This window comes from Sciurus vulgaris (genome assembly GCF_902686455.1).
Source record: "Sciurus vulgaris genome assembly, chromosome: 2".
Taxonomy (NCBI): Eukaryota; Metazoa; Chordata; class Mammalia; order Rodentia; family Sciuridae; genus Sciurus; species Sciurus vulgaris.
In genome coordinates this window covers 117,795,757-117,816,413 of record NC_136462.1, presented here as the reverse complement: position 1 = coordinate 117,816,413, position 20,657 = coordinate 117,795,757, and the positions used below count along the sequence as shown (strand labels likewise).

The 20,657-nt window shown below is 42.8% G+C and overlaps 1 protein-coding gene across 3 annotated transcripts in view; it reads right to left on the bottom strand.

The window, feature by feature from the left end:
* THSD4 (thrombospondin type 1 domain containing 4) overlaps positions 1-20,657 on the bottom strand; it is a 590,989-nt gene that overhangs the window by 465,472 nt on the left and 104,860 nt on the right. Inside the window, exon 1 of one of the 3 annotated variants that reach the window (XM_079122622.1) lies at positions 3,010-5,201. The exons of the other annotated variants lie outside the window; for them this stretch is intronic. Coding sequence (XP_078978748.1) covers positions 3,010-3,101 — 92 coding nt within the window. The 5' untranslated portion in view covers positions 3,102-5,201. Of the gene's footprint in view, positions 1-3,009; positions 5,202-20,657 lie in introns of those variants that run through there. 3 annotated transcript variants of the gene reach the window in all.

Sequence of the window (20,657 nt, the reverse complement as noted above, 5' to 3'; positions counted from 1 at the left end):
AAACTAAACTCTCATGAAGCCAATCTTTGGGGCCAAATTTCCTTGCCCAGTCTCAGCACCAAAGACAGACCTGAAGAAATATGAAACTAAGTGTTATGAACTCCCAGTTACACATGCTGGGGGTGTGGGGGGCACTGATCTGAAGGTTGTGTCTATACCAGGCTCAAAATGTGCATGTGCACCCTCCCCTTCTCCTGCCATAGAGGAGACAAAGCAGATGCTTCCGCTCTGCAGTGCAAGCTAGGAGAGGGAGAGGGAGGTGCGATTTACAATGACTACCATCGGTCAAAGTCCATTAATATGAACAAATGTATTCTTTTTTTGTGGGGGTTGGTGTACCGGGCATTGAACCCAGAAGAACTTAACCACTGAGCCACATCCCCAGCCCTTTTGTTTGGGGGTGGGGTACCGGGTACTGAACTCAGGGGCACTCAACCACTGAACCACAACCCCAGCCCTATTTTGTATTTTACTTAGAGACAGGGTCTCACTGAGTTGCTTAGCATCTCACTTTCGATGAGCCTGGCTTTGAACACTCAATCCTTCTGCCTCAGCCTCCTAAGCTGCTGGCATTATAGGCATGCACCACCACACCTGGCATTTTTTATTTTGAAACAGTGTCTCACTAAGTTGCTTGGGGCCTCATTAAGTCAAACCTTAAAAATGTTTTTTATAGACACTGAAAAAACCCAGACTGAATAGTGGTAATTACACCTAGGAGTTATTCTTCTCAGTGCCTGTAGAGATACAGAGATGTGTGTTTGGGGATCCTCACTGCAGCCTGGGGAACTGGCAGGACTTTCTCTGAAACCCTAGCAGGACAATGGTGTAAAGAACCAGCCAGTGCATTTCTCTCAGTAATCCCTTCTCTCTCCTCCAATTCTTGTAAAATGACATTGAGGATTACAGTGCCAGGAAAGGGAAGACCTGAAGGTCCTCACCAGGAGATCAAAGGTTTTTTTAAATTTGAAAAACTGGGTTTTGTCAATCCAAAGTTAAAGTCTAGGCACCTAGAGCAGAACTATAGTTCATATGACCCGCTAAGAAGGAGGCGTTATGACCTTGGAATTATCCTTCCAAACCAAAGGCAATTAAGATTTAAGCAGCAGGCAGAAGAAGGAGGAACTGAGAGGCCGTAACCAGAGAGCAGGCCGGGAGCCTGTGGCCCGAGGTGTGGAACAAGGGAAGCACCCGGCATGCTGAGGGGCCTGAGGACAGAGGGAGCTGCATGATTGTGGGAAGCCTGAACTCAACGCGGCTCAGGTCAGGATGTGTGAGGAGGGCATTGTGGTGGAGGGGCCCAGTGGAGAGTGAGTAGGCCACTCTGAAGGTCTTGATGGTTCTGGTGAGAGCACAGGGCATGTGGCCCTTGGGGACTGGAGGCCAGAGGTATCAGCAGCCACAGCAGCAAGGGTGGATGGTGAAGGTGGCCAGTGAGACAAAGCACACAGCTTGCTCCCTTCACCCTCATCTGGGAGGCCAGGTCAAGAGAAGGGACAGTAGAAGGAAGGAGAAGCATTCTGAGTGAACTGAGCACAAACCCTGAACAGATCATGCCCATCATGAAGTGTCTCAGCATCTGTTTCCTGCAGCAGACTCAGGGTCAGGGACCAGTCCCGGCTATGGAAAAGTAAACTGTGCTATGACCTGAGTTGTGGCTGTAAATTATGGACCTGATACCAGAGCACTGTTCAAAAGGATGAGGCAGATGTGCATACATTGACATAAAAAGGTCTCCAAAACACAGGGGAAAAGAAACAAGACACAGCAGACACTAAGCCGAGGACACTAAGTGTGCTCCCATTATGTTAAAAAAAACAAAAAACAGAAAAGAAGAAAATTGTATGCAGTAAATGTATGTCCAGGATACCTTTTGGAACCAATAAAAATGAAATTTGAGCCAGGCACAGTGGCACATGCCTGTAATCCCAGTGACTAGGGAGGCTGAGACAGGAGGATTGCAAGTTCAAGGACAGCCTCAGCAATTTAGTGAGATCCTGTCTCAATATAAAAAAAATTAAAAGGACTGGGGATGTGGCTAGTGGTAAAGCAGCCCAGGTTCAATCCCTAGTACCCATCCCCACCAAAAAAGAATCTGAGCAAAGATTTCCTCTGGGCGTCAGACCCAATGGGGTGGAATTAAGGCAGACTCGTTTGCCCTATTTTTTTGTATTGCCGATTCCCCCCTTTGCACAATATAGAAAAGAAAAACACTAAATTGCTTTCCTCTGAATTTCTCAAAATACAATCCTTTACAGATGTAGGGAAGACCCTAGAAGCAGGTGTAGAAGTCTCCTGGCAGAACTCTCCCAAGGCTTGGTTTGCTCCATAAACAACATCAAAGAGAAAAATCCAGTGAGTAATTACAATTCTTAAATATACAGATATACTTCACCTACACATCACCACTTATATAAAGCTAAAAGTCCCAAAGACTGGGGAGGGGATAGACCTTGTTAGGGGAGAATACAGTCTTCTGGGATGTCACTGTCATTAACAGAGAAGTGGTGTCTCCCAGAAAGATTTTAGATCAGCAAGGACCACAATCAAGTCTCACATCCAGATGGAGGCTTCTGAGAGTCTGAATGTCCTCAGGCCACACACCCCATGTAAGGAAGAGCCAGGACTCTATGATATCCAATCCTATATTTTCATTAGTAGCAAACACCTCCACACATATTCCCAGTGTGGCTAAAAGCATCCCATCCATCAGGCACCCAAGTTTGGAACTTTAGATACTTCTGACTTTTCTCTCCACTGGCCTAGTTATTATTCTCCATTTAAAACACCTATATGGCTCATCTCTGTCTGGAAAACAAGTTCAAACCTGAATTTTAACACACATTAGATTTGATGTCATGTCACCACCTTTATCATCGGCTTGTGTCTATATCCTCAGGCTCAACTCCAGTCTTCAACTCCCTCCCCCCAGATCCTGGACCAAACCTGACACTTTCCAGCCACAATGAACCACTTGCCACTTCCCCAACCCCCCAAATTCTCCCTTACCTACTTCCATACTGGTGCAGCCTTCCGGGCCCAACACAAACATCGGTTCCTTGTATGCTTTGCCTCAGATGCTTTGGGCTCTTGCAAGCCATTTACTTCTCCGGGCCAGGCTTATGGTTGCTTATTCATGTGTGCACATAATCCCTGAGCTAGCCCTATGTGTGACACAGAAGCACTCTGTCAATGTTTGTTGAAATAATACATGTGAGAGACCAGAGCTTAATTGCTCAGCATTTCTAACTGACAGGTCAATAAGGCTACTACTGCTTTGGATTAATTAATAGAGACAATCAGGCTCTAGGTTCTAATAAGTAAGTCAAGGCAGCCTCACATATCTGGGCGAGAAGCACAGAGAGCTAGCAAAAGTGGGTTGGTGGCCAGTGGCCATCTAGAGAGATCTAAGAACTGACATTAAAGAGAGAAAGAAGGAAAGGGCAGAGCTTAGGACCAGAAATGTGTGTGTTCCAAGGAGCCACAGATCTAAGGCGAGCTGGATGGGAAGGAGTTTGCAGCCCGAAACTGGAAAGAGCCTTGTTTTCCTGAGACTTGCCCTGATTCACTGTGACCACCTGCCAAAGGGAAAAAGGATATCATGTGCTAAGTTCAAAGAGGCTGAGAGCAAATGGTCTCGGCTGAGTGCAGATGTCTACTTAGAAGTTCAGAAGGCTGAAACTCCTGCCAGGACTGTTCTAGGCGATAAATTATCTGGTGTCTACAGAAGATAAGAGACAAAACTCTGACCACTTGGGGAAATAAAAATTAAGATGACGAAAACAAAAGCCTTCCTGGTCGACTACTGTGCCGCACACTCTATCACATACGTTGGCCATGGTGTGACCAGACCTGCTGCCTCGGCTTCCCACCAGGTGGGTGAGGTCTGGGTTGAAAAGCCAGAGTGAAAAGCAGCTGACAGGGTTGCTCTGAGCCTTCAGGAAAGAAGGATCCCACAGGCTCACACAGGTCAGGGAGGAGGGGAGGGACATGGGGGAAGTGACGAATTTGTTCTGTTAAAGGGAAAGATGTCACAGATGAACTCAGGACTACTTCAGAAGTTGGGAGCTCAGCAACATAGGTGAAGGAAGCAGAGAGGTAGTTTTGGTAGTTCATGACTGAGTTTAAAAGGCCCGTTTGTACCAGGAATTCAAGTGTTAACTCATTCTTTCTCATTGGCCCAGATGTGGAATACCTATAAAAACTTAAATTGAGCAACAAATATACCACTTGCAGTGACTTTGGAATGATTATGTTTGCAAAATTGAACACTTGGGAGTTAATGGGTTAAGAGACTCTATCCTCAATGATCGACCCATTGGCCTCCCAGGAGGTGAGGTTCCTGGGCCTCTCCCCACTCTTCCCCCATCATCCCACCAAAATAAAACTGAGCAACAACCTGCAGAAAAGACCCAGTCTTCCTGGGAGCAACAACCCCAGCAGGTGACAGACTCTTACCCCTGACATAGCCAGCAGGCTTCTTTTCTAGGATCATGCTTGAAAAATCAGTCAAGTGTCCCTAAGAACAAGTCATCCAGAGTGCCCACCAGTGCTGCTATGCTTTAGAGTGATGGTGAGGTTTCGGGGATCTTCAGGTGCCTTATTCAGCGTGGGCCCAGACAGATGGAATAAGGACAAGTGAGGGGACATTGAAGGAAACCAGTTTCAGTACAACAGAAATCAATGGTCAAATGGCTGCAGGGATGCTGTTAGTTCAGCAGGTTATTCACCGTACAAGGACACCTGGAAGTTGCAATCCAGTGGTGAGATGAATTGACCAGAGAAAGAGGCACCTTTCCAGATTTGCACAAAGATAGGAAGTGAACTAGCAGAGGACTAAGAGGAGTTTCAGCCAAGGCAGAGTTAACATTAGAGAGCTCGAGCAGACCATTTCTCCAGCCTATGCTGTATCAGGCAGGACATCCCTGGAGGTGAGGAGGGTAAGGGATCAACTAGGATGTGGGTGGTAAGAAAGAGCCTAGGTTTTCCAGTATGATCACAGCCTGCGTCATCCTGGGCCAGTCACTCCACAGCTCTTCTCTCCGGCAGTTGAATGAGGATGTCACTGCCCACCTCACCTGGCTGTTGTACTGTCAGTGCAATAAACAGCTGGAGCGCCTAGCGCAGGGCATGGCCTTCAGTAGACATTCTGGAAACATGGCTATCTGAAAGCTGCACCTCTCTGAAGGCGAGAGCCGCAGAGCCTCCAACTTGACTTGTAAGGACCGCCGCAGGGGCAGACCGCCAAAACGGGACTGAGAAGCACAGAGACAGCTTTGCCTGAAAGAACAGTCGACGCATTCATTTCTCCAGTGTAAGTAAGAGGAGCCCTCTCGGGACTCGAAGCTATTGCTAGTGTGAGTTGTAATCTGAACCTGACTGGCCCTCCAGGACTACAGAGGTTTAGGGGAGACCAAATGAGATTACCTGTGGGGCACAGTGCCTGGCCAGAGCAGATGCTAAGCAAATGTGGGTTCCTAACCCTTCTTCCCTGGGGACCCTCAAACAGTGCCCCCTGCCCCAGAGGCTAAACCTTTGCAGGTTGAAGAAAACTGAAGAACTATTTTCTGCAAGTTCTGCTGAATTCATTAACACAACAGCGATAATGATTCTAACACGACTTAGATTTTTGGGGATCTTTTATGTGAAAGGCCCATGGAGGAAGCAATGGTATTTCTCTCCTATTCTGGATGCCTCTCCCACTCTGAGTTTTTATACAGCTTTCTATGTACCCACATACGATATATCACTTCATCCTTTATTATAAATGTGAAATAACTCAAGCATAATAAGCCTCTTCCTGCATTAGAGGAAGTTATTTAGGTGATCTATCACCCTCTGTTAGTTGAAGGAGGAATCTATTCTAGAGTTTTACTCCATCCCTAAACATAATTTAGCATAGAGTTCTTAAATAATGTATTCAGTATTCCAGTAGCTACTACATTAAACGCCTGTCTGCTTTACCCATGTTCTCCCAGACAGCAAAGTAGGTCATCATTCCTATTTTATACACAAGAAAATTCAGTCTAAAGGACATTAAACAACCTGGCCAAGGTAGCATGTCTGTGTGAACAGATATCATTGTAATATTAACAAATGTTGCTGAGCAGATGAAGCTCAAACAACTGCAAGATAGTACACTTTCTAAGTACCAAATTCACATTCATAGAGGATTACAGAGATGGGCTATTTGGAATGAGGATTTACTGGACTGAAGGGAAATGACTCTTTTCCCCAAAATCCAGGAAGAAAAACTTTTCAGCAGTAGGTCACAGTGAACTATGCTCCAACCATGGAGGAGGAAAAGGGGGAAATGTCAGCCAACTGCTGCTGGATCCATAGGGCCACACGAGGACCAAATGTTTCCATAGGGAAAAAATTCATGAGCAATGAAAGAAAATATTGTGTGCCTGGAGTGCAAACCATAAAGGTGGAAAGGAACGCTCTAGGGGCAAGGCCCGGCCTGAGGGCATTAGGTGGGAATGGAGTCAGGGGCCAGGAAGGGAGAATAGCTCAGTGGTTAAGAGCAGGGGCTTAGAGGCAGAGTCTGGTTCAAATTCCTGTTGTGCAACCTACTAGCTCTGGGACCCAGGGCTCATCACTTTGTCTCTCCAAGCACAGAATTCTCGTATTACAAAAGGGTCACGATGGATCGTTCATGCAGAAGAGTGCTATGAAGGGGCTCAGAGCCTCATCTGGTATGTCAGTTTCCTCTAGTTGCCCTAACAAACCCTCCTAAACTCGGTGACTTAAAACAACAGATATAGTCTTTCACAGCTCAGGTGACTATGAGTTTGAAATCAGTGTTGCTTGCCTGAAATCAAGGTGTCAGAGGGCCATGTCAGAGAGACTACAGTCACATGCTGCATAACTTTTCTGTGAAGGACATACACCACAGCAGTTTCCCCAACTGACATCACTGCAGCCATCTCAGTCCCTGTAAGCACACTCCATGATGCTTGCATGATGTGTGTCTGTTTCTTCATCTCTTCCAGCTTCTGGTGGCTGCCAGCAATCCTTAGTATATAGCCACATTGCTCAGTCTTCAAGAGCAGCATGTTCAAACCTCCCTCTATTCTACCTTCACATTTTCTCTGTGTCTGTGCTTCAATCTCCCTCTGCTCAATTTATTTTTTTTTTAGACACAGTCTCAACTGTATTGCCCAGGCTGGTCTCAAACTCAAACTTAAGTAATTCCCCCACCTCTGACTTTCAAGTAGCTGGAACTACAGGGTGTGCCACCATGCCCGACTGCTCTGCCCATCTTTTATAAGAATACCCATGATTGCATTTAAAATCCTCCCGAATACTCTAGGAAAATCTCCCCATCCCAAGATCCTTAACTTTAATCGCATGTGTGAAAACCCTTCTCCCAAACAAATTAGCATTTATAGTTTCCAGGGATTAGAAACTGGTATGTTTGGTGCGAGCGGGAGTTATTCAGCCTGTTACACAGAGTACCATCAGTCGTTGCTTTTGTTAACAGAGATGAGCCAAAAGAACTACACATACAGACAAGGACCTATGGGTTGATAAGAAAGCAAGGATCTGAAGAGCTTTCCCAGGGCTGTGAGCATTCTATCCTGAGAACCAACAGGGAGGCTGAGAGTGATACAGCTCAATCACAATAGCTGCCCCCCAAGCCCTCTCCTGTGGTGGTACATATCTGCACCCATGTTGTAGGCTCAGGGTGGAAGGTATGCTGGAGTCAGGCAACCCTGCATCCAGGTCCCACTTTGTCCTGTACTAGAGCAGGATGCTGGGGACACCTTTACCTCAGCTCAGGGGCCTCCACTGTAAACCAGGTCTGGCTGAGACCAAAAGAACCCATACCAGTGATGTGGCACCTCCCAGCTGTAAAGATGACTGCCGTGACTATGACTGTATCCACAATACGTGCAGGCTCCTGCAAGTGGGATGAGTAAAGGAAATGCCAGGAACTTACACTCAGGAAATTCTCCACCCCATCCTCATGTGGCGGCAACCCAGGCTGCCACCAGGTGTGCCCTGAAGGAGAAGCCCTAGAGGATTCCAGATGCAGAGCTCCATCCCCCTTCTGGGGCACACATACTTTTTCCATTGCCCGTCATATCTTTCTTCTCCAATCGGAGTTATGAATGGCTTGGAGAGGGTTCAGTGCAGCATTCTTAAGGCGAATGTGATCTTTGTTCTGATAACTAATGAAATACTTCTGACACTTAATGAAATGCCACAAGAAATGAACAAGGACTCTTTGGAGGCTTGTCTGAGATCAGAGTAACTCAAGCTTTAAATCTGGCTCCAATCTTTCCTAACCTACAGGCAGAAATGTACATACCAGTGGGCCCAGCTCTGCTACAAACCCTCTTGCTGAAAGGGCTAAAGTTTCCAATTTAGAAACCAAAGCATATTAAAACACCATTTATCTGGTTAGCATCAAGAGGTAACTTCTTGTCAGACAATTCAAGAACTAAGTGGAATTCCTGTTTCAGAAAGGAAGGAAGCGCAACTTTCCTTTGAGGAGAAAAAAAAAAAAAAAAAAAAAACATGGCAGACATGGACCTTGCATTTAGATACACCTACTTCTCTGCTAACTACCCAGGATGTCCCAGAAGGTTTGCCAAAATGGAACAGAGTCAAGGCCAAAGAGTTCCCTTCTCCTTGCCATGTGGTTTCTGCCCCTGCCCTGTATGTAACCAGACTCCTCAGGTATCCATGGAGGGTCAGGAAATCAGCAGGTGGCCCTGTGAAGTTTAATTAACAGCAAGTTCTCCTATCCAGCTCCATGACTGGGCCCACTCAGCTCCAGGCACCCTCAGGACAGAAGTAACATATTGCTGCAGAGTTATTAATGATGAAATGCAAATAGCCTCCAACACAGTGTGCAGGAAAGGAGGAGCTGGAAAAACAAATGATTCCTACCTGCAGCCAGGCACAATTCCTGAGGGAGGTGGGAATGGGTGGGTGGAGCCTGTGATGGAGGTCTGCTCCTGTCTATCCTGATTTAAAATGAATGACCCTTTCAGAAAAAATACATGTGTGCATGCACACTAACATACATATATTCATGTGTACACATGTACATATGCACATACAAAAAAACCCCACAGAAAATATGGACACTCTTACAAGAAATTACAGAATTATTCCCAAAGAGTACCTGGTCAATGATAACAAAACAATTGAGCCATGTTGTTTCTGAATAATATCTTGTGTTTTTCAAAGAACCTTTACAGTTGTTACCTCATTTGACCCTCACAATAGGCCTGTGTGGCAGACAGAGGACATATAATTACCCATGTTTTATAGATTACATTAAGTGATTCCCCTAGGTCATCCAGTTAGCAAATGATGGAGCTGAGACAGGAAGTGGGGCCTAATGACTCCCAGCCAGAGATTTCTACAAGGTTAAGACATGGGAGTCCTTCTAATGGAAGAGGGCTGAAGCCCATGCGGAGACCAGCAAAAAGAGGTCGGACGGATGAAAGACACTTTTCAGTAAACTTCATGTGATGAGCTAAAAGTATGAATAGAAGAATTTAAACAATTGTGATATCAATGTATCTGGAGAGGAGAGAAACCAAACATTCCAGAGGGATGTTGGAAAACGTGCCTAAGAGTTACATCTCCCAGTCACTTCTCTTCCCATTATATGAATGGAAGAAAGGATGGTGGGAATGCTTAAAACAGAAACCAGCCTCGATAGCAACATGGATATAGAGCGAGAGACCTCAGGGAGTAGGATGAGACCCCTTTGGTTACAAATGTGGAAACTAAGGCCCAGAGCAATGAGGTGACTTCCCCAGGATCAAAGCATTATGAGAGCCTGGAACTGAACTCTGAGCTTGAGATTACAGATCTTCTTGTCCTATGCCAGCTGCCTCGAGCATCTATTATCTTTAACTTCATTACCCTTACTATCCCTAATTAATACCAGAAATCCAAATAAAGACCCTTAAGGATAAGCGTGGAGAATGCATGCTTTTTACTCTTAATTTTTCTGGGAAACAGAATTGCCTAATTCCATGGACAACAACCAGGGATGATGTGGGAAAGGGCAGGATGTCCTGGTAGCACAGAAACTTCTCTGTTACTTGGGAATTCTTAAGGCCCCCAAATACAAGTATTTTTCTACTGCAGTAGGCCAATCATGCACCCACCCCAACCCAAGTATATTCATCAGAATTCTTGGGAGCTATCAGTGCTACCTTATACGGTAAAGAGACTTTGCATTTATGATCCAGTTAAGAATCTTGGGACAAGTTGATTACCCTGCATTATCCGAGTGGGCCCATTGTAATCACAAGTGTCTTTATAAGAAGGAGGTAGGCAGATGAGAGTGAGAGGAGATGAGATGACAGAGTGATGGGAAGAAGGGCCATCAGCCAAGGAAGCGTCCAGATGCTGGAAAAGGGAAGGAAATAGATTCTCTCCTGAAGTCTCCAGAAGGAATGCAATCTTGCCAATACCTTGATGTTAGATTTCTGACTTCCAGAACTGTAACAGAAAACATTTGTGTTGTTTTAAGCAATTAAGTTTGTGGTAAGCATTCCAGCATAGGCAGGAAACTAGTACATTTATTACAAAGCTAGAGGAGCAGGCCTAGCTCTCTAGCCAATGAACACTGGCTTCTTGAGATTGATAGGGTGGTGGGTGACTCCAAACACTGAAAATCTCAAGGACATTAAGAACAAACTTAGATGGACTGTACATGGACACATCATTTTGCTTTCAAATGGAAAACAGTTGGTCATCTGTGTTTATGGGGCTTGTCTTTCTTGAAGAATTTCTAGTTCAATCCCCTAAGGACTGCTAGAAAGTTCCTCCCTGGAAAGGAGCCTGTGGACTTCCCCAGGCTCGCCTGGGTACTCCCTCATTCTCAGCCTGTGCTCCAGCCCCATCAAACTATTTACAGCTTCCACGGGATGACGTGCTCACTCATGCCTCCAGCTCTCCACCCTGGCAGTCTGCTCTTTAGGGGAGTGCCCGCCTCGTTCCTGGGCTCTGCTATAATCCTTCTTCAAAGTTCAGCTCATTTACCTCTTCCTCTGTGAAGCCTCACCTGCCTCCCTCAGTTCTCTTCTGCCTACCTGTCTCCTCCCTTCCCACACCCTGAGCATCCTCTTGCTAGATAGTGCCCTGGGCACTAGGTCTTGTAAATGTCTGTTTGCTTGTCTTTCTCCTCTACTCCACCAGCATAAGCTTCTTGAGGACAAGAAACACCTCTTCTTCTTGTGTCACCAAACTCCTGACATCCCCCATCTACATCGAGTCATTTCTAATTCCTTCCCAATATTTCCTCCTGAAAAATGCAAACTCACCCTCTGCCATGAAGTCACACTGATTTCCCAAGAATGAGTCCTATCTTTGCTCTCACAGCCCACTGCTCATCTCGCAGGTAGAATAACTTGTTACACTCCATCAGGTGGTTACACCTGAACTGTTCACTCATTAGACACAGAGGTCCTTGAAAACCCTGCCTCTTCCACGTGTCAGTCCCTTCTATGTCTAGCACAGTGCCTGCTCCACAGAAAATATGAAGGAACAAAGATTTAATGAAAATGAAAACAAAATAGGGAAAAAAAAAAGCAATGCTCAAGTCGTCTGTATTAATTAAGCCCTCAGATCCAGAGACAGCCTTAAGAGCAAGTAACTTTACATGAAGGCTTTGAGTGGCCACTTTGCAATGACTGCTAGTTGGTGTTTCCTCTGGCTTTCCCACATAGGCTTTGGAGTTCATGGTCAGTCATTTTCAGTGTTACTCTGCAGGGGTAAATACTGTAGGAAGACTTCATTTTACATCTCAGATTAAGAGGTATTTATCAAACAGCCTAATTAGCAAGTATTACCTTTAACTTTGAGAAAAAGATTTCTGAGAGAGGTATGACATAGTGCAGACTGGGATTTAAATCTGCCTCTCCTGCATGCCTTCTGTGTGGTCTTGAAGTAGACACTTACTGAAACCCTTCAGCTGGTTATCTGAAGTGGGAACAACTGGTCTACCACACAGACTGTGATCTTAGGGAGATGAGATGAGATAAAATACTACCTGTGAAACTACTGCTGATGTGTTTGGCACATGGAAGCTCGTCCTCCATCTGAGGTTCCCCACTCTGTGCTAAACACTGTGAATCACTCAGTTCACAGCAACCGAATGAAGCAGGAAAAGTTAAGCAATGATGCAGGATACACAGTTAGGAAGAAGCAGAGTCCAGTGGCGAATCCAAACCTATCAATTCCAGAAGCTGAATTCAGAACCATCATGCAGGTTACAGCCTCTCCAAAATTTCCAGCTCCTGGTTTCCTATAATGCAATGATCTTTTCAGTCACCAGTGATTGAGAGCTGACCACAAACTGCTGCTGTGATGTGAGTCTGGATGGCCTGGGCGAGAATATCCCTGACCCAACCAGACAGCTCCCAACAGAAGTAGTTCCAGGCCTTGCCCCTATCCATCACCCAACGCTCGAGGTTCACCTCCCGATCGTCCGACAGTGGCCAGCAGATTGACTGCCAGTGGAGAACCAGCTGCCTGCTGCTATTTGGAAGTTCACTGTTACAGTACCTGCAGGTTTGATTACACGTGGTGCTGCCATTTTGAGACAACAGCCAGGCCCTGTAGGACCCCTGGCCGGACTGACTGAGTCCCGTCTCCAGGATCCCTCAGCCCAACCGATCACTCCCTGCCTCGGGGGCCCTCACATCCTCTGACTGCTCCCTGCCGCCAGGACCCCCAGACCAACTGACTGTGCCCTATCACCGGGAACCCAGACCAACTGATTGCACCTGGCCTCCAGAATCCCACAACCACACCAAACATACCCGACCTCCAGGACCACTGCCGGACCAACTGCATCCTGTCTCCAGGACCTCCAGCTGACCACGTCCATACCCTGAGCTGCAGCTCCCCATTTGCCAACACATTTGAAAGCCAGAGCAGCCATCTTGGATAATCCTGGAAGCTGTAGCTCCGATCTTTGGGTGGGGCAAATCCCATCCTGAGACGCCTGCTGGAGGCTTGAAGCTCATTGTCAGGTACCTCTCATACATAAGGCTACTGAACACTGGGAGGTTTCATTAGTATATGACTATTATACAGTAGATTTTTTTTCTTTTTCTCCTTTTTTTAAAAAAAAATTAAGTTTTTATTTCTTTACGTTTCTGCTTTCTTTTCCTTCCGTTTACCTGTTCCCTCAGAGTTGCTTTCCTCCTTATTTACATGATGCTATTGTTCCCATAGGGGCTATTTGGTCTAGGATTGCATAGTGTCTGATTTGGGCACTGCTAATATTGATCTCCCCTTAAAGTAAGGATTTTGGACACCTATAGAGCCACTATAAGCCTATAGGGGGAAATCTGCAATACCCCAGATCTGCAGCGCTAGAGGGGAAGATACATGAACAACATGAAAAAAACGGGAAAAAAATGATCCAAACAAATCTAGATTCTATAGTAATAGAATCCAATGACAGTATGTTAGAAGAAATGTCAGAAAAGGACTTCAGATTATACATGATTAAGATGATTCACGAAGCAAAGGATGAGATAAGACAGCAAATGCAGGCAATGAATGATAATACCAATAAGCTGAAAGAGCACCTGCAGGAAGCAAAAGATAATTTCAACAAAGAGATAGAGATTCTCAAAAAAACCAAACAGAAATCCTTGAAATGAAGGAGACAATAAACCAAATAAAAAACTCAATGGAAAGCATCACCAACAGACTAGACCACTTGGAAGACAGAACCTCAGACAATGAAGACAAAATATTTAATCTTGAAAATAAAGTTGCCCAAGCAGAGAAGATGGTAAGAAATCATGAACAGAATCTCCAAGAACTATGGGACATCATGAAAAGACCAAATTTAAGAATTATTGGGATTGAGGAAGGCACAGAGATACAAACCAAAGGAATGAACAACCTATTCAATGAAATAATATCAGAAAATTTCCCAAACCTGAAGAATGAAATGGAAAATCAAATAGAAGAGGCTTACAGAACACCAAATGCACAGAATCACAACAGATCCACACCTAGGCACATTATAATGAAAATGCCTAAGATTCAAAATAAAGAGAGGATTTTGAAGGCCGCGAGAGAAAAGCATCAGATTACATATGGGGGAGACCAATACGGATAGCAGCAGACTTCTTAACCCAGACTCTAAAAGCTAGAAGGGCCTGGACCAACATATTTAAAGCTCTGAAAGAACATGGTTGCCAACCAAGAATCCTATACCCAGAAAAACTAACCTTCAGATTTGAAGATGAAATAAAATCCTTCCATGATAAACAAAAGTTAAAAGAATTTACAAATAGAAAGCCTGCACTACAGAATGTTCTCAACAAAATATTTCATGAGGAGGAAATGAAAAACAACAATGTAGGTCAGCAAAGGGAGGAACTACCTTAGAGAAAAACCACTCAAAGGAGAAACTAAGCCAACTTAAAAACCAAAAATAAGCCAAATGACTGGGAATACAAATCATTTCTCAATAATAACCCTGAACGTTAATGGCCTAAATTCATCAATCAAAAGACATAGATTGGCAGAATGGAGTAAAAAGAAAGACCCAACAATATGCTGCCCGCAAGAGACTCATCTCATAGAAAAAGACACGCACAGACTAAAGGTGAAAGAACGGGAAAAAACCTACCGCGCACATGGACCCAGTAAAAAAGCGGGGGTTTCCATCCTTATATCAGATAAAGTGGACTTCAAGCCAAAGTTAGTCAGAAGGGATAAAGAAGGAAGACATAATGATAGTAAATATTTATGCCCCAAACAATGGTGCATCCCTGTACATCAAACAAATCCTTCTCAATTTCAAGAATCACATAGATCACAACACAATAATTCTGGGCGACTTTAATGCACCGCTGTCACCACTAGATAGATCTTCCAAACAAAATCCAACCAAAGGAACCATAGAACTCAATAACACAATCAATAACCTAGACTTACTAGACATATATAGAATATTCCATCCATCAACGAGCGGATACACTTTCTTCTCAGCAGCACATGGAACCTTCTCGAAAATAGACCATATGTTATACCACAAAGCAGCCCTTAGGAAATGCAAAAAAATAGAGATACTGCCTTGTGTTCTATCAGATCATAATGGACTGAGAGTAGAAATCAATGACAAAGTAAAAAAAGGAAATTACTCCAACACTTGGAGACTAAATAATATGCTATTGAATGAAACATGGATAACAAAAAACGTCAGGGAGGAGATTAAAAAATTCCTAGAGGCCAATGAGAATGATGATACAACATATCAAAATCTCTGGGACACTATGAAAGCGGTACTAAGAGGAAAATTCATTGCATGGAGTGCATTCCAGAAAAGAATGGAAAGTCAACAATTAAATGACCTAACATTACAGCTCAAAGCCCTAGAAAAAGATCAGAATAACAGCAAAAGTAGTAGAAGACAGGAAATAATTAAAATCAGAGCTGAAATCAATGAAATTGAAACAAAAGAAACTATTCAAAAAATTGACATAACAAAAAGTTGGTTCTTTGAGAAAGTAAACAAAATAGACAAACCCTTAGCCACAGTAACAAAGAGAAGGAGAGAGAAGACTCAAATTACTAAAATATATGATGCAAAAGGAAATACCACAACAGACACCACTGAGATACAGAACATAATGAGAAGCTACTTTGAAAATCTGTATTCCAACAAAATAGAAAGTACCGAAGACATTGACAAATTTCTAGAGACATATGCTCCTCCCAAACTGAACCAGGAGGACATACATGATTTAAACAGATCAATATCAAGCAATGAAATAGAAGAAGCCATTAAAAATCTACCATCCAAGAAAAGCCCAGGACCAGATGGATTCTCAGCCGAGTTCTACAAGACCTTCAAAGAAGAACTCATTCCAAATCTTCTCACAGTATTCCAGGAAATAGAAAAGGAGGGTACCCTACCGAACTCATTCTATGAAGCTAATATCACCCTCATACCCAAACCAGGAAGACACATCAAGGAAAGAAAATTTTAGACCAATATCCTTGATGAATATAGATGCAAAGATCCTTAACAAAATATTGGCAAACCATATCCAAAAACATATTAAGAAAATTGTGCACCACGATCAAGTGGGGTTCATCCCTGGAATGCAAGGATGGTTTAACATCCGTAAATCAATAAACGTAATCCATCATGTCAATAGACTTAAGGATAAGAATCATATGGTTATTTCAATTGATGCAGAAAAAGCATTTGACAATATACAACACCCCTTTATGCTGAAAACACTAGAAAAAATCGGGATAGTAGGAACATACCTGAACATTGTAAAGGCTATTTATGCTAAGCCCATGGCCAACATCATTCTTAATGGAGAAAAACTGAAACCATTCCCTTTAAAACAAGACAGGGATGTCTTCTTTCACCACTTCTATTCAACATTGTCCTCGAAACTCTAGCCAGAGCAATTAGGCAGACTAAAGAAATTAAAGGGATACGAATAGGAAAAGAGGAACTTAAGCTGTCACTATTTGCGGATGACATGATTCTATATTTAGAGGCTCCAAAAACTTCCTCCAGAAAACTTCTAGACCTCATCAATGAATTCAGCAAAATAGCAGGCTATAAAATCAACATGCATAAATCTACAGCATTTTTATACACAAGCGATGAAACAGCTGAAAGGGAAATGAGGAGAACAACTGCATTTGCAATAGCCTCAAAAAAAAGAAAAAAATACTTGGGTATCAATCTAACCAAAGAGGTAAAAGATCTCTACAATGAAAACTACAAAACACTGAAGAAAGAAATTAAGGAAGACCTTAGAAGATGGAAAGATCTCCCATGTTCTTGGATAGGCAGAATTAATATTGTCAAAATGGCCATACTACCAAAAGTGCTATACAGATTCAATGCAATTCCAATTAAAATCCCAATGATGTACCTCACAGAAATAGAGCAAGCAATCATGAAATTCATCTGGAAGAATAAGAAACCCAGAATAGCTAAAGCAATCCTTAGCAGGAAGAATGAAACGGGGGTATCGCAATACCAGAACTTCAACTATACTACAAAGCAATAGTAACAAAAACAGCATGGTATTGGCACCAAAATAGACAGGTAGATCAATGGTACTGAATAGAGGACACAGACACAAACCCAAATAAATACAATTTTCTCATACTAGACAAAGGTGCCAAAAACATGCAATGGAGAAAAGATAGCCTCTTCAACAAATGGTGCTGGGAAAACCGGAAATCCATATGCAACAGAATGAAATTAAACCCCTATCTCTCACCCTGCACAAAACTCAACTCACAATGGATCAAGGACCTTGAAATCAGACCAGAGACCCTGCATCTTATAGAAGAAAAAGTAGGTCCAAATCTTCACCTTGTTGGTTTAGGATCAGACTTCCTTAACAGGACTCCCATAGCATAAGAAATAAAAGCAAGAATCAATAACTGGGATAGATTCAAACTAAATAACTTTTTCTCAGCAAAGGAAACTATCAGCAATGCGAAGAGAGAGCCTACAGAGTGGGAGAATATCTTTGCCATTCATACTTCAGATAGAGCACTAATTTTCAGAATATATAAAGAATTCAAAAAACTCTAAGAATACAAATAATCCAATCAACAAATGGGCTAAGGAAATGAACAGACACTTCACAGAAGAAGATGTACAAGCATCAACAAACATGAAAAAATGTTCAACATCTTTAGTAATAAGAGAAATGCAAATCAAAACTACACGAAGATTCCATCTCACCCCAATTACAATGGCGATTATCAAGAACACAAGCAACAATAGGTGTTGGAGAGGATGTGGGGAAAAAGGTACACTCAGACATTGCTGGTGGGGTTGAAAATTAGTGCAGCCACTCTGGAGAGCAGTGTGGAGATTCCTTAGAAAACTTGGAATGGACCTACTATTTGACCCAGCTATCCCACTCCTCGGCCTATACCCAAAGGACTTAAAATCAGCACACTACAGAGGTACAGCCACATCAGTGTTCATAGCAGCTCAATTCACAATAGCCAGACTATGGAACCAACCTAGATGCCCTTCAATTGATGAATGGATAAAGAAACTGTGGTATATATACAATGGAATATTACTCAGCTATAAAGAATAATAAAATTATGGCATTTGCAGGCAAATGGATGAAATTGGAGAATATCATGTTAAGTGAGATAAGCCAATCCCAAAAATCCAAAAGAGGAATGATCTCACTGATAAGCGGATGATGACCCTTAATGGGGGGTGGGAGTGGTACAAGAATGGAGGAAGGAGGGACTGTATAGAGGGAAAAGAGAGGTGGGAGGGGTGGGGGGAAGGAAAAAAATAATGGAATGAATCAAACATCATTACTCTATGTAAATTTATGAATATGCAAATGATATGCTGTTACTCCATGTACAAACAGAAACAATATGTATCCCATTTGTTTACAATAAAAATAAATAAAAAAAAAGAAGTATGGCACATAACACATATACCTACAAAAAAAAATAAATAAATATATAAGTATTGGCTGAGTTAGTAGTCTACTGTAAAATAAAAGAAGTGTGAAAATTAAAAAAAAAAGAATATGTGATCTGAAGTTTAAAAAAATATGAAATTGTATACTATTGAGACACCACACACAAATACTTGCATATGAAATGTAGGTGTAGGAAATACCAATTTTTCCCTATATTTATAGAACTTTTTAAAAACATTTTACTGTTTTTATAAAAAAAAAGTTTATTGACACACATCTGAGCCATATTTGTTTCAGTGACTTAGTAATTGTGCTTGTGAATGTGCTGAAGGCTGATTCAACAAAAGAAAAAGCACACCAAATGTTCACGGCTGATCATCTTCAACAATAAAAAACTTGAGCATCAATAACAGGGAAAGGTGGTGTTCAATAACGTATCGCCAGTTTTCCTAATTACTAATTTGGATTTTTTTTTAGAAATAAAAAGATGTATATTTTTCACCTAAAATAAAAAAAAAAAGAAGTAGTTCCACTTCTCCACAGAGGGTTGTAGGGAGCCCACCTCTTTCTGTCCCTGAACACTTGAGGAATGTGACACTCTCCCTCACCAATGGAGATGGAAGCCATGATTTTTGCAGATGGGACTCTCAGGTCCTAGGCACCCACAAGTGTCTCCAGTAGGTGAAAGCTGAGATTTGGTAAAATCTGCTGTGGAGGAAGTGATTGTTCTCTCTCTAGAAAATTACTGATTCAAAGCCATGGAACATCCCATTTACCAGATTCCAGCTGGTTAACTGACAATCAGGACAACTGGCTAATGTAAGCCAGCATAAGGAAGGAAGCCCACAGGGAGGGAAAGTTCTACTGCGGAATAAGCCCTTTGGCAAATGGAGTGGTGAAAAAATTACCTGAGACCCTCAAACAGGAGTGGGCACCACTCTCATAACCTGTCCCTGTGGAAACTGAATGAAACTGGCCAACATTTTCAACACACGTCTATAAGGTTGCATACTTGGGTTCTGAGCAACAGGGACTCTATCTGGATGCCATTTTCACTAGAGTCCTTGAAAATGGGAGAAAATTCATCTTGACTTCAACATTATCAAAAAGAAAGATCTTCCAAAGACTTGAATAGACATTTCTCCAAAGAAGATAAAAGAATAGTAAGCACAAGAAAAATATACACCACTAACCATCAGGGAAATGCAAATCAAAACTACTACAATGAGATGCCTCTCCACAACCATTAGGATGGCCACTAACCCAAAATCAGAAAACAGGTGTTGGTAAGGATGTAGAGAAATTAGAACTCTTGTGCATTATTGCAGGAATGAAAAATGGTACAGTTGCTATGGAATACAGCATGGCAGCTTTTCAAAAACTAAAATTAGAATTACTGTATGATTCAGCCATCTGGGTATCCAACTGCAAGAAATGAAAGTGAGGTCTTGAGGAAACACTGGTACACCCATGTTCACAGCAGTATTATTAATAATAGCTAAAATATGGGAGCAACCCAGGTGCTCATCCATGAATGGATGGATAAGCAAAATGTGGGGGAGATAAATACAATGGTATATTATTCAGCCTTAAAAAGGAAGGAAGGAACTTCTGACGCATGCTACAACACAGATAAACCTTGAGGACATTCTGCTGAGTGAAACAATTCAATCCCTAAAAGGTAAATGCTATACAATTCCATTCGTATGAAATACTCAGAGCAGTCAAAATCATAAAGGCAAAAAGTAGGATGGAGGTATGCAGGGGCTAGGGAAGAGAGGAAGCAGGAAATCATGGTTTAATGGATGCAGAGTTATAGTTTTAGAAGATGAAAAGAGGGGAGTTGGGGGAGAGCTGGCAGTTCTCTGTTTAACAAGCCACCCCACCCCACTGTAGGAGATTCTGCTATGTGCTCAGCAAACTTGGAAACTTCTGCTAGCTGACAGTAAGTTTCCAAATTATTTGCCACAAAAACTTGAGGTTCCAAAGAGAGACCTTCAGACCAATGGTTCCCAAACTTGGTTGGACTGGAATCCTATCAATGTCTAAGGATGACCCACAGATTCTGAGGTCGCATTATGGAAGTCAGGATTTCCACAATATATGGATGTCAGAACATCAGTCAAGGCTAAAAATCACTGTTGGGTCTGGGTCAAGATCCCAGGTTTCTACAGCAGTGCTTTTGAGGCTTCTACCCGAATAGTA